The sequence below is a fragment of the Phasianus colchicus genome, chromosome Z (genome assembly GCF_987193195.1).
Source record: "Phasianus colchicus chromosome Z, bPhaCol1.hap1.1, whole genome shotgun sequence".
NCBI lineage: Eukaryota > Metazoa > Chordata > Aves > Galliformes > Phasianidae > Phasianus > Phasianus colchicus.
In genome coordinates, this window is record NC_143476.1 from 27,117,541 (window position 1) to 27,131,153 (window position 13,613).

The 13,613-nt window shown below is 37.8% G+C and overlaps 1 protein-coding gene across 5 annotated transcripts in view; it reads right to left on the reverse strand.

The window, feature by feature from the left end:
- The window catches only part of FBN2 (fibrillin 2), a 169,152-nt gene that overhangs the window by 111,953 nt on the left and 43,586 nt on the right, over positions 1-13,613 (reverse strand). For 4 of the 5 annotated variants that reach the window (XM_090130816.1, XM_090130814.1, XM_031605304.2 and 1 more), the window contains exon 7: positions 7,807-7,932. In XM_090130816.1, the coding sequence (XP_089986942.1) occupies positions 7,807-7,932 (126 nt within the window). Of the gene's footprint in view, positions 1-2,623; positions 3,308-7,806; positions 7,933-13,613 lie in introns of those variants that run through there. The other variant, XM_090130818.1, reaches the window with a different exon arrangement.

A 13,613-nucleotide genomic window follows, 5' to 3' on the forward strand; every position in this document is an offset into this window, starting at 1 on the left:
GAAGCACATCCTCAAGCTCAAGGAAATATTACAGTGGCTGCTCTGAAAGTAATGCCACCAATTCTATTAATTTGGCCCATGATGTCAGATGCAGGAAGGTTCAAACACTACTGCCATACCACCATCTGCCTCTAAAACTGTGGGCCAATATAATAAAATAGGAGGCAGCTCTCGTACAAACAAGTAGAAATCCACCTTTTAAACAAGCAAGAACAACCAAAAGCTTAATTTCTCCCCTCTGTACCTTGAACCTTTCCATGAATTGTCTAATAATACAAGAAACCTCACTGACAACTGCCTGTCAAAAATTATAAATCACTAATACAGATGAGCTTATAAATAGAAGTAGTAATACTGACTCCTGAAGAGGATTAACTTCAAAGATCATACTTTATCAAATAGCCTAAGATATCTAGTTTCTCTTCTACATGTGAGGGCATACACACACAGTTATTCATAGGAGTTGTTCTAGTATACTTTGGAAATTTTTTAAACCCTATTTACTGATGTAGAGTTGCCATTAACTTCTGAAAGGTCAGTGTCAGTAAATTATAATTTAAAGCTCCAATAAATTTTATACAGTGAATATATGCCCCCTTCATGGCCTTTTAAGAAAATAAATAAATGTGGGAATATAATGCAAATATAATACAAACGAATACCAAAGCAATACTGCATGGCACAGCTCTAACAATGTCTATTATAGCCCAAAAAAATATGACATGATCACTCTCACTTAGTCTTAACAACGGTTGCTGTTTCCAGGAGCAACAACAGGAGACAAAACCCTAACCCAGAAAGTACATACGTATGTTTAAGGTCAAAGGAATCTCAAACTCCTCCCTATGAAGTGGAAAACCTACTGTAAGATAAAAATAAGGCCTGAACATTCAATGTAAAATTTCAGCCTCTCCCTTTGAACAATCCGATTTCTACTAAATCATTTCTCTGCACATAGGTTTTAACTCACAGGAGACCAAAACATTATACTCTTCCTAGTGGTCCAATTCACAACTATAAACCATGCAACTATACTTATGTCAACAGCCCCATTAATTTCAAGTGTAGTAACTTGAAAGACTAAATCTCTCACGGAGAGATTATGAATTCTTAAAGCATTCACAAAAATAATAACAATAAATAAATATAATAAAATGATCACAATAAATAATAAAAAAAGCCAAACAAAACTCTGCTGCATTCTTGACATTATGTAAGCATAACATTACCCTGGTATTACTTTGACAGTGCCATCTTGGCTATGAAACAAGGGGAAATAAACAAGTAACAGTTTCACTAGTTTGTTAATCACAGAAAGAGATGGTACAATCTGGATCCTGTGGTCTGTTCTACAGATAATTCCCTCTGGGGAAGCTGTGACTATAAACTAATTCATATCAAGCTTCTACCACAGAGAGAAGTGGCAGGGTATTAGAAGAAACAAATCCAGAGGCTAGACCTGTCCTGCCGCAGGCTCATGACCAGGCTGGAAATGAAAATCCACTGATTACTGCAATATGACTATGAAACAGCAAATGTCCCAGACTGCAGGTAATGTTTCACTTCTACCTGGTGTAGTCTTTAGGTACCACAAACTTTTAAACAGATATACATTAAACATACATTCACTTTTTCCTGTGCATACCATATGGAGAACTGCTAATTATTATTATTATTATTATTATTATTATTATTATTATTATTATTATTAATTGTTGAATAATATTTTTAGCAATTAAGAAAAGCTTTAGATGAGTTAAAGAAGTAGACTGCAAAGAATGCTTTAATTACCCTTTTCAGAAAGAAGGAAACATAACACTGAGCAAGTCCTCTTTTTGGCATCAGAGCACAAACGCCAGAGAAAAATAACATACACAACTCAGATCTACAATTAGCCAACAAAAATACATACAATTATTTGCATACACTGCCATTCCAGAATACTGGTAACATACCAACATCTGGTGACAAAGCAAAGAAGGCTGAAAAGCCTACCTTCATACAAGAGCTGGAAAAAAATAAGCAAAAAAGCTAAACTGATGTATTATCTTAAAAAATAGTCACATATTCCTTGTTTAGACATGCTGCTCTTTCAATAAGTCTACTTGCTTTACTGAGCAAGTAGTTGGGGCAGATAACACTTATGCTTGGCTAAGATACTCTCAAAGAACAACCAGCTCTCTTTCCAAGAGGATCTCAACCATTAGCTACGAATAAATCGCAGTCTTCTTGTGAAGCCCAAGATCTATAATCTGCTGCTCTCCTTCCTTATTCCCTTCAGAATTCTCTTATACAGCCTCCAAGGCTGTCACTGAATTTCCTGTTTCCAGCTTGTTTCTTTCTGTATGTGAACAAAGTCTCCAAGAGACTGCAACACCTGACAAACCTAAGAGATATCTTCGTTTAGAAATTGGCCCTGATACCATCCATAAACCCCTTGGACAGCTTGTGTCCCACATCCCACAGTTTTGCCACTCTGGCAGATTTCAGAGATCTTCCCATAAGAATCAGTCAGTTCGCAGCAAGTTTGACATCTGTTTCATAGAACTCTACATTCAATCAGCTCTTTGATATGGAAGGCAATCTCCTTCTATTTCTCATGTATTCTCTAAAGAATGTATACCATCCCACTGTAAACTCCAGTCATACACACTCGTCAATACGGCATCTCCATATATCTCCATTAGTACAGTGATGTCACAGTTTCATCATAATACTGTACTTAAAGAAGAAGACAGATGAAAAACTGTCCCGGGTTTTTTAGGTTTAGACGAAGAACATTGGTATTTGGTCTAGCTGTTCTCAACGTTATGGCAGTTTTTTCTTCTTTGTCTAGTTTTGAACTCTGACACTCGCCTTGAATAGATTTTGTGTTTTTCAAATTAACAGACCTTATTAGAGATTTACACACTTCAGCAAATATTCAGTACGTACACACACAATTTATTTTAATGCTAATTTATTTTGCACCTGTCCATTTTTAGTACAACAAATCTAGGACCCACCTGGCACACAACACTACAGTTAGCATTTTATAATATTGTCTGGATGCGACAAGTATGAATTACCTGCCTTTTCTGAATCTTGTGAAAGTGCATCTTTGTCTGAGAGGCTACAGAACTCCTTCACATGGAAATCTTTTAGACATAATAGCAGTAAAGCATGAGCTTTACACTATCATAGGCAGATCACAGACCTCAACTGAACAGGGACTTAGTTTATTAAGCAGAGACAGGTAGTAGTAGGTAGTAGTAGATCGTTTCAGATGTTCAAATGCTGTCTTTGTTCTGGTCAAGTATTTATGACATTAGAGCAGTATCTTTTTTTTTTTTTTTAGTACTTATAGCATTTGGTTTGGTCATAATTTGCTATTGCCCTACTCCTGCTCTACACATCACATTTACTAATAACAACTATACCATGACTGAGAGGATTTTTAAAAGTACATTTCTAATAAAAAATAGGCTAAGTTTTAATTTAAAAAAATTGTGAAATTATGTTAAATATACCATAATTGTTATATTTAATGTTACAATAAATTCTAAACATTTTCAAACTAAAGTCTGCCGCCAAAATAAACAGCTGAAATTCAAAGAACCATTATGAATGAAAGCCTTCACGTGAAAAGCTTCCCAACTGAAACTGTGCAGATAACATGAGTATCAGCAACAAAACAAGCCTACACAGTCAAAGATGGAACACATTTGTTTAGCAGTTACAGCTGTCTTTACTTCAGCTTTGAAACAATGAGTAGATAGTTCTACCATTTTCAGTTCCACTCTTTTGAGCAAGATATCACATAATCCAGAAAACATTCCACACTTGCTTTTTTTTTTTTAAAATAGTTGTTTATACTTGGTGGTATTATTACAAATGTTTCTGAATTGGGGTAATTTTTGTTCTGATGCTCAGTAAAATGAAACTTGAATTTTGCCATAAGATAAATAGCGCTGCCTGAAATTTTCAAAATCACAATATCTATTTTTATTGATATCCCAGGGAATACAAAAGCAATGGTTTAAAAAAAAAAAAAAATTGCCTGTTTATTCAAAGAACTTGGAAGCAGCAGATACTTATTCACTTGCTAAACTCTATACAACCACTGTCACAAAAGTACACTGTTTTAGAGCTAATTACATTGTTGTATGGGAACTGCTGAATCATGGCCTAAACCTCTGATTGATCATCTGAGGCGAATAATGAGTCAGCCCTGGGAGCACAGGTAAAGGCAATTCACCTGTGCTGCTGGAAGGGGTGGAGCCTGGCTCCACCTCTCCTAGACCAATTTAAAAGCTGACTACCAGTAAGGAAGGATCTTTTTCTGGAGATCCCTCCTTTGGAGTTTTACAGCAAGCCCCAGATGAGGGTAAGCACTCTATCTATTTTCTTTTTGGTATAATAACCTGCTTAGCCAAACTCTCTTGTTTATTTCCAAACTCTCTTGTTTATTTCATAATTATAATATCTATATATTCACTAATTATACAATTGTTAAGATACTAAACAAAATAAATCGTATCAAATAGATGTTAGATCTCAGATGAGTATAGGTAGTCATTTAGTTTGTTGTACCAGTGCTCCAAGCTGGGGGAATACAAGTTCACAGAGTCATAGAATGGCTACAACTCCATCAGGTTGCTCAGAGCCTCATCCAGCCTGATGTTAAAGTCTCTAGGGACAGGGCTTTCACCACTTCTTTAAGAAAAATGAACTACTGTCTCACTGCCCTAACTGCAGAAAACTCCTTCCTTATATCCATTCTATATCTCCTCTCTTTTAAACTATTTCCTCTTGTTCTGTCACCATAGATTCAGTTAAAGAGTCTCTCCCCTTCCTTCTTACAGACATCCCCCTTAGATACTGAAAGGCTGCTCTCAGGTTTTCCCATAGCCCTCTCTTCTCCAGCCTGACCAGCCCCACCTCTCTCAACCTATACTCATAGGATAGGCGTTCCAACCCTTGGATCATTTTCATGGCCCTCCTTTGGATGTACTCCCACAGGATTATGTCTCTACTATGCTATGTACTCTGCATTTGGACACAGTACTCCAGGTGAGGTCATACCACCACAGTGTAGAGGGGCAGAATCACCTCCCTCACTGTACTTAACTGAGGGTGGACTGGCTGCATGCAGCCCTGAATAGCTAGCAGTGGTATCCTAAAAGATCATGAACTTTTAACACTATTATGTGATTTCTAGCAATATTTTTTATTAGTTGAATGCAAGTAGCTTAAGCACTGTGCAGGCAACAGCAGTACACTGCGGAGGATAACGCACAGAGCAGGGCTGACTCCACCTCTCACACTCATCACACATATTCAGTCAAACCAAAACCTGTGTATAACATTTTAATTGCCCTTATGCCATTTGCTGAGTTAAAACAGTGATTGACAATAATATTTCAACCTGCCTATACACATATGCCTAGGCATTTTTTCTTATTAAGCAGACATGTATGTTTTCTCATAAGTATTACTCTTGGGCAAAATTGGCATTAGAATGCCAAAAACTAATTGATTGATACGACTTCTAAATGCAGACAGACTAACCTTACTAGGTGTTTTAAGAACTATCTCACCATTTTCTACATCCAGATTTTTAATTAAGATGCTAATTAAACAAGACTGGACCTATCAGTTACTGACCTCCAACTATGATTTGCTTTACTGATCTCCACCTTCTGGGCTTGGCAATTCACCCACTTTTTGATCCACCTCCCTGTGCCCATCCAGCCTAACTTCCTAAAGTCATAAACTAAGCTGCATATATTCTTGAATGATAGTTGCCTTTTCAAATGATTAACTATTATCAGTACAAAAAAAAAAAAGCAAGAAGGAATAAATGTTGGATTATTGCTATGCATCTTCATTATACTTTTTGCTGGAATTCATCTATCACATTTCTTTTATTTACCATAGTTTTACAATATTGTCAGCATTGAATTAAAAACATCACTGAAAAGGAGAATCTGTTGAGTTGCTCTACTTCAGTGCCTGAGTTGATAGACTTTTTCTCACATTTTGATATGCAAGAGCTTTTAAAGACTCTCTGATCTGAGAAGCTGAAACAAGACAATACAAAGCAGCTAATGGCACTAAAAAGGAGGCCTCAAAAAGAGCTCCTTCTGCTTAAAAACAGGAAAGAATTCCTCAAGGACAGTGGTTCTTCCCAATCTCCAATTCATATAAGAATGTTAACCACCATGCTCTGCTTCCTCATTTAAAATTCAACAGAAATTATTCGGAGTTAGACATGTTATAGGGATAATGGTGAGGGATGCAAAGCCACAAAAATGCCAGCTCCTTTTCCTGCCACTACTAACACAATACAAGAAAAAAAAGGCAAATTACACATTTTAAGAGTTGGTGACACAGAAAAAAGCAATTTTGACAGCAGCTTTTTTTACAGTGCTTCAGTAAAGCTCTTGGTATTCCCATACTTCCAAAATGGCTCAAATGAACCTTTTTGCTTCCTGCAGAGCACTAAGTCTCTGTACACTCCCTGATACCTATCAGCACACCCTTGCATAGGGTGCACAGTTAAGTATACATATACACATGCACGGATGCATACACAAGCTGCTTTTATTTCTCCTCAAACATGGCAAGAAAAGCCTTCAGAGCTCTATTTCTAAGGTTGAGCTTAATGTATATTACCAACTTCTTCTCATAGGACTTTAAGAAGACATACAGAGGCTTCCCTAAAAAAGCACAGGATGGGAATATCACTGTGTGTAGAGCAAAAATTCAAACTGGCCAATGTCAAGAACAAAATGACTGAAAGATGAGACAAGGACAGAATGAGTGAAAAATATCTGTGGATATTTTATCTGCTCTTCAGTATTACCTGCAATAGCACCAGCTGCAGTCTTTTCACATAAAAAAAAAAATGCTTTTCACACTGAGTACATTGCTTAATGTCTCTGAATTCTGTAGTGCAGGGAAAAAAAATAGAGAAAAATGTGACTTCAGACATAGGCTACAAACCACTTGTCTGTTTGTAACAGAACAGGAGCATAATGAAACAAAGCAGCATACTTGAATTGATGCCGAGACACAAATCAACACCTTGAAAAAGCAGTCCTTTAACACTAACATAAATACGATGATATATTTACCTATTCAGTTGAGATCAATGACTAAAGTTTAAGATTACTAATTTCTTCCAGTAAATTCTTCATCAAACTCAAAAATACTCAGCAGTTTTCTATTACCTTATTTCATACTACACAGAATATCTGCTTTCAATTGTATCAGTATGTTTACTGAATAAAAATGGTCTGTAATTATTAAACTATGTTTATTAAATATGGTCCATTTGATTTTTCTCCTGCAAATAATTTTCTACATCTTTTTTACTTACTCAGGCTCCTCAAAATAAAATATATACAGGAGAAATTTCTTATGCTCATTACCACATCTGGTTTTCATGCCGTGATAAGTAAGCTGACAATAATTACTTGCATCAAAGTATTCTGGGCAGTTTTGAGAATGCAAGCAAAATCAAAATAACTCAGCTACTGCAACTTAATGCTCGCAAATTCACTCTTTACCAACACTTGTAAATTTTGAAACAGCATGAACACTGCAGTTACCCAAACAAGTCTGACAGAAAAAAACATTTAACACAAAATATGAACAGCAAAATAGTAACAGACAATATTGTGGCCCAAGAAAAAACACGAGGCACTGCGCCTTTATAGTGTTTGATCTGAATAGGCATATTCAATTCCTCTTCTTCTGTTACCAAGGAGCAGTAATGCTTTATTTAACCATTTTTTAGGTTTGCTGCCTCACATCACTTACCATCACATTTTTGAGTTGCCTCATTCTGCCTGTGACCAGCAGGACACTTGCACTCATATGAACCTACTGTATTAATGCAGTTTCCTCCTTGGCAGACTCCAGGGATAGCCTGACATTCATCAACATCTACAAAGACAAAAAAGAAAGAATATTTGACATAAGATTAAAATAATTCATCACAGAATCATAGAATAGCCTGGGTTGAAAAGGACCACAATGATCATCTAGTTTCAACCCCCCTGCTATGCACAGGGTCACCAACCATCAGACCAGGCTGCCCAGAGCCACATCCAGCCTGGCCTTGAATGCCTCCAGGGATGGGGCATCCACAACCTGTCTGGGCAATCTGTTCTAGTGTGTCACCACCCTCTAAGTGACATCATGACAGACATCTCCGAAATTACTTTTAATAGTAACCAGAACAAAACACAGTCTATTTCTTCTCATCAGCATCACCAGAGGGTAAGGGAAAACAACACTATGATTCTCCATTCCATGCATGTTGGTTTTGATTCCATTAAACTCAAAACTTTCCATGTATAGACTTGACTTATTCTGCTTTTAAATAATGTACAAGTTAGAGCTGGTATCCCATGACTGAAGATTGTTCCTTATACTGGTCATTACAAAATGCAGATGTCTGTTTTGAAAGGACTCCTATCTGTACACATGGACTACCTCATTGCCCACTTTAACTAGAGGCGATAGTTCCTTCTGGACAGAAATCAAACTAATGATGTCAATAGAAAATAGGTGCTATTCAGCCAGGATCTTGTGGATCTTGTTAATTTTCCACAAAGCAAAATTTTCAGGTCACAGAGAAGAGAACCACATGGCTTCCATAGGGCCTCTCCTGCTCAAGTGCGTACTACTCAGATAATAACACAGTTTTTGTTACTCCTGGAGCTGTTTTTAGGTAGTTTGCATTTTGTTTCTTAATCTGTGCTGATTTAATACAGTACAGTGTCCAAACACAGCAGAGATTATGTATAGATTAAGGACTTTACTGGATGCATTATCTTTGTGGAAGCAATGCGCACGGTGCAATTTAATTTGCACAGAAAGCAAACTTTTCCCATGTGAAATACTTTAATGAATCTGGACGCGATTTACTATGTCTAGACTGAATGAGAGCTTAATTACTTGATCACACTCATCCCACCCAGTAGCTCCAATCAGAGTGAAACTAATATAGTGTTTGTCTTTTCACTGTTGGGCCTCAAAATGCACTCAGGACACATGTTATGCGTGTGCCTTGTGTCATTTATTAATGCTTACTTAAATTAATCCAACTGTGTCAGCAGATCAGTGATTAAAAATAATCACTGTGTATCTTCTACAGTTTCATAAGTCAAAAATGTCAAGTAATAATAAATTAATGGTAGTAACAGCAGGAAATGAGTAATTTCCCAAAAGAGAAAAGGCCTTGAATAGAACAACATTTTAAGATTTAGTGATCCCATTTATTTCTTTTAGTATGAATCATATGGTGTTAAAAGAACAAATAAACATCAAGTTCTACTGAGGTCTGAAAAGCCAGTCTGAATTATGCTACAAAGCATAACGCTTGTCCATTGATAAAAAAACAAGTGGTCTCATTATGTATGATGAGAAGCTGAAAAATCATTGAATCATATCAGCTATCTTGTCTCTCTATGCTGATCTCAATTTTAATCTTTGAGGGCTTATGCATTAACTATTTTAAATATATTTAATGTAAAGACAATGAGTATACTGTCACCGAAATCTCGTGTGATGATTCCCATGACTGCAGTGTGGATATCAGCCACAAGCTGTTCAGAAGCAACAGGTAAGGAAGCAGGGCAGAAGGCACTGCCCTCTACAACAAGGAAGGAATAGGTAAGAGTTTGAAGAGCTGTCACTGAATAATACCCACAAGCAAGCTGATAGCCTCCAGGTAAGAGTTAGTGAACAAGGCAATAAAGCAAGCCTCATGGTTAGGATCTACTACAGGCCTACAGGATCAAGTAGAGCCTGCTGACGAAGCCTTCCTCCTCCAGCTCTACAAAACATTGTGATCTCAGGCTTCTGTTCCTGCTGGGGGACTTCAACCCTGCTGACATCTGCTAGAAAAGTATCAGGGCAAGCCATAGAGCATCCAGGAGGCTCTTGGAATGTACCAAGAATAACTTCCTAAGTCAGGTAATAGACTGGGGGGATGCAGTGCTGGACCTTCAGTGCAAATGAACTGATTTGTGACATAAGGATTGGAGACTGTGTGGGCTGTAGTGGCCAAATTCTTGAGAGATATCAGACAGGCAAAGAGTATAATTAGGAAGCTTAATTTTAGGAGAGCCAGCTGCCAGCTCTTCAGGGAATGAGTCAACAAAAATCCCTGAAAGTCTGTCTTAAAGGACAGTGGAGCAGAGCAGAGCTGGAAGATCTTCAAGGAAACTTTTCTTAGGGCACAGGAGCACTCCATCCTCAGGTGTCAGAAGTGAAGAAAGACAGGTAAGAACCTGCTGATCAAACTTAAGACTAAGAAAAAAAATACACAGGCAGTGTACCCTACAGGTACCCTACAAAGATTATAAGGATGCTGCTAGGGCCAGGAAGGCAAAGGCACACCTGGAACTGGACTGGGAAAAGAGTGCTAAGAATAACAAATGATTCTATAGGTACATCAATTGGAAAAGAGAAGTCCAGGAGGGTGTACCTCCTCTAGTGACCAACACAGGCAAGCTAGAAAAAATGGGCTAGAAGGCTGAAGTATTCAACAACACTTTTGTCTCAGTTTTCATTAGCAACTGCTCTTCACACAGCCATTGAGCAGATGGTTTGGAAGCTGAGAACTGGGGAGCAATGCCCCTCCTGCTCTAAACAAAGGCCAGGTTCGTTATCACTTGAAGAACCTGAACATTCATAAGTCTACAGGATCCCAATGAGATGCATCTGAGTCCTGAGGGAACTGGACTGACGTAGATGCCAAACCATTCTCAATGATATCTGAACAGCCATGGTGGTCAGGTGAACTCCTGGAAAAAAACGCAACATCACATCCATTTTTAAGAAGGGTAGAAAGGATGACCCAGGGAACTGCAGACCTGTTAGTCTCACTTCTGTGCCAGGAAAGATCATGGAACAGATTCCTCCTGGAAGTCATTCTAAGGCATGTGGAAGAGAGGGAGATGATGTGGGAAACCAGCATGGCTTCACCAAGAACAGGTTCTGCTGACCAAAAAGCAGCTTTTAATGATTGTTTAACTGCATTAACAGACAACAGAAGAGCCACTTATGTCATACCTTTGACATGGTCCCCCACACCAACCTTCTCTCCCAAATTGGAAAGATATGGATTTGATGTGTGGACTGTTCAATGGACGAGGAACTGGTTGTGAGATTGTGCTGAGATTGGTGGTCAATGTCTCAGTGACCAGATGGAGATTAATGATGAGTGATGTCTCCCAGGGGTCAGCCTTTCAGTATCTTTAAGGGAGTCTTTACAGACTCTTTAGCACAGTCTGTTGTAAAAGAACAATGGAAAATGGTTTTAAACTAAAAAAAGGGGAGAATTAGATTGGACATAAGGAAGAAGTTTTGTACAATAAAGGTGGCAAGGAACTGGCACAGGTTGCTCAGGGTGGTGGTGGATGACCTATGCCTGGAGACATTCAAGATCAGGCTGGATGGTGCTCAGAGCAATCTGATCTAGATCTAGCTGTACGTGTTCTTCTTCACTGTAGGGAAGTTGGAGACTAGATGAGTTTAAGAGTCCCTTCTGAATCAATTCTATGATTCTATAACTTCACTGTTAGCTTAAAAACTGTAGCCAACATATACAGGTATACACACTCTAACTAGCTAACAGATAACAACTATATACACCCTCCATAAATGAAGATGATTTTTTGCCTACAATCTTCTGATGTTAATCCATCAGTATTTTAGAACTGAAAAAAGCTTGAAAGGACAAACCACTTTCTTAAAAGGGCTACTACTTTCTTTATTTTATAAATTGCTTCTATACACCATTTGAAGATATCGGCAATTTTTATTTTTTTTTTTTTGACAATGCAACAAATTTGAAATCAAGAAAATTTTTATTTACTTCTTATATTTATGACAAGTCAGGTTATACCACACATGAGTTTCTGCATTATTAACTTATGCTTTACTTATACTTTTAAACCCCAACAATAATAAAGCAACACTTTTTTTGTCATAAATGCAAAATCAGATGAATAACTCTTTAGATTCAGTTTTGTATACTGACGTTCAATATGCTACAGATAAGCAAGAACTTTCCATGTGTTCATAGGCTCGATCATATTTGGCAAATGAAAAAGGTATTTAACTTTTGCAGAGAGTTTTCTCAGTAAATGGTAACTGCCTGCAAGATTTGCAGGGTGTAACTGAGAAATGGATTGCTGAAGAATGCAAGGAGGAACAGAAAAAACATCCAACATAGGATTTCTGCCATTACGCTGTTCCTAAGGCTGCGTAGCAGTGGCAATAAGATATTTCAAGTGGAACACTCAGAGTTGTTCTTCCCTGAATTTCTGGGAAAGGGCATCTTTAACTGCAATTACCAATTTTTAAGCAGAGGCCAAATAAAAACTGCTGGGGAAAAAAAAAAAAAAAAAGTACTTTGATCCTTTTGTTTTATTTCTTTAACTTATTCTTATTTGTTTATAGCAATACTGAAGAAGCAGTATTAACATAATGCTGTATACAAGCACATTACTATTTGAGCACAATTAATCCCACAAGGCATTATTCAGTCAGGAAGACTTCCATACTAACTTATGTATGAGTAGGATAGAGATAAAATGAATACAGAGCCAGGCTGCTTTACCACCCATCTGTTCAAATTCTACTCCAGCAAAAGTCTACTTGATATACACTAAGATTTATGCAATATGCATATTCTGTAGACAATAAGATCAACTTCAATAGTTGAAACCTGTCAGACTGCTAATTAATGCCTACTGAAATTATGATCCTTTTCCAGTACCAGGAGTTGCCAGTTCTACTGATTTTGAATTGCTCATACTAATTCCCAACCTGGCCTACCTGTTCATGTGAGCATCCACTGAAAAAACACCAAACATTCAAACCATGGTGGCTGCTCTTGAAAGCAATGCTCCTATTTTATTATATTGACCTGTAACATCAATGGCATGGCAGTAGAGGTTGAACCTTCCCACCAGTATCCTATTACATGTTCTTGCTGTGTGACAGATGGAAGCAGAGGGACAGTCTGACAGAATGGTGTCTGACATAAATGTGCAGATGGAGCAAAGGTGTGGCACTGAATTCATCCACGTGGAAAAAATGGCAGCCTCTGACATTCACTGACATGTGCTGTATGTTTATGGAGACCAAAAAGAGGATGTGAACACAATGATGAGGCAGATGGTGTGTTTCAGCAGAAGTGACAGCAATGTGAAAGACCAGCCACATTCTGGACAGCCATGCAAAGCCATTACAACAAAAAAAAGAAAGCGTCCCCATTAGCTCACCTGCACAAACTGGCAGAATATGAAAAAGGAACTGTGTATTGAGCTGAATACTGGCTTCAATGTGTTGGAAACAATGGCAGCCATGTTGAAATATCACAAAATTTGAGCCAGGTAGGTCCCATGATTACTCATACAGGAACAGAAAGAACACCACTTGCAAGTTTATCAGGACCTACTGAACTAGTATGCTGAAGGTAACAGATTCATGAATCACACAACTGCCTGTCATGAGATGCCATGTCACCACTACAAGCTGGAACCAAAACAACAGTCCATGGAGTTAGCACATGTGAATTCCTCACCGAAGAAAAAGTTCAAGATGTA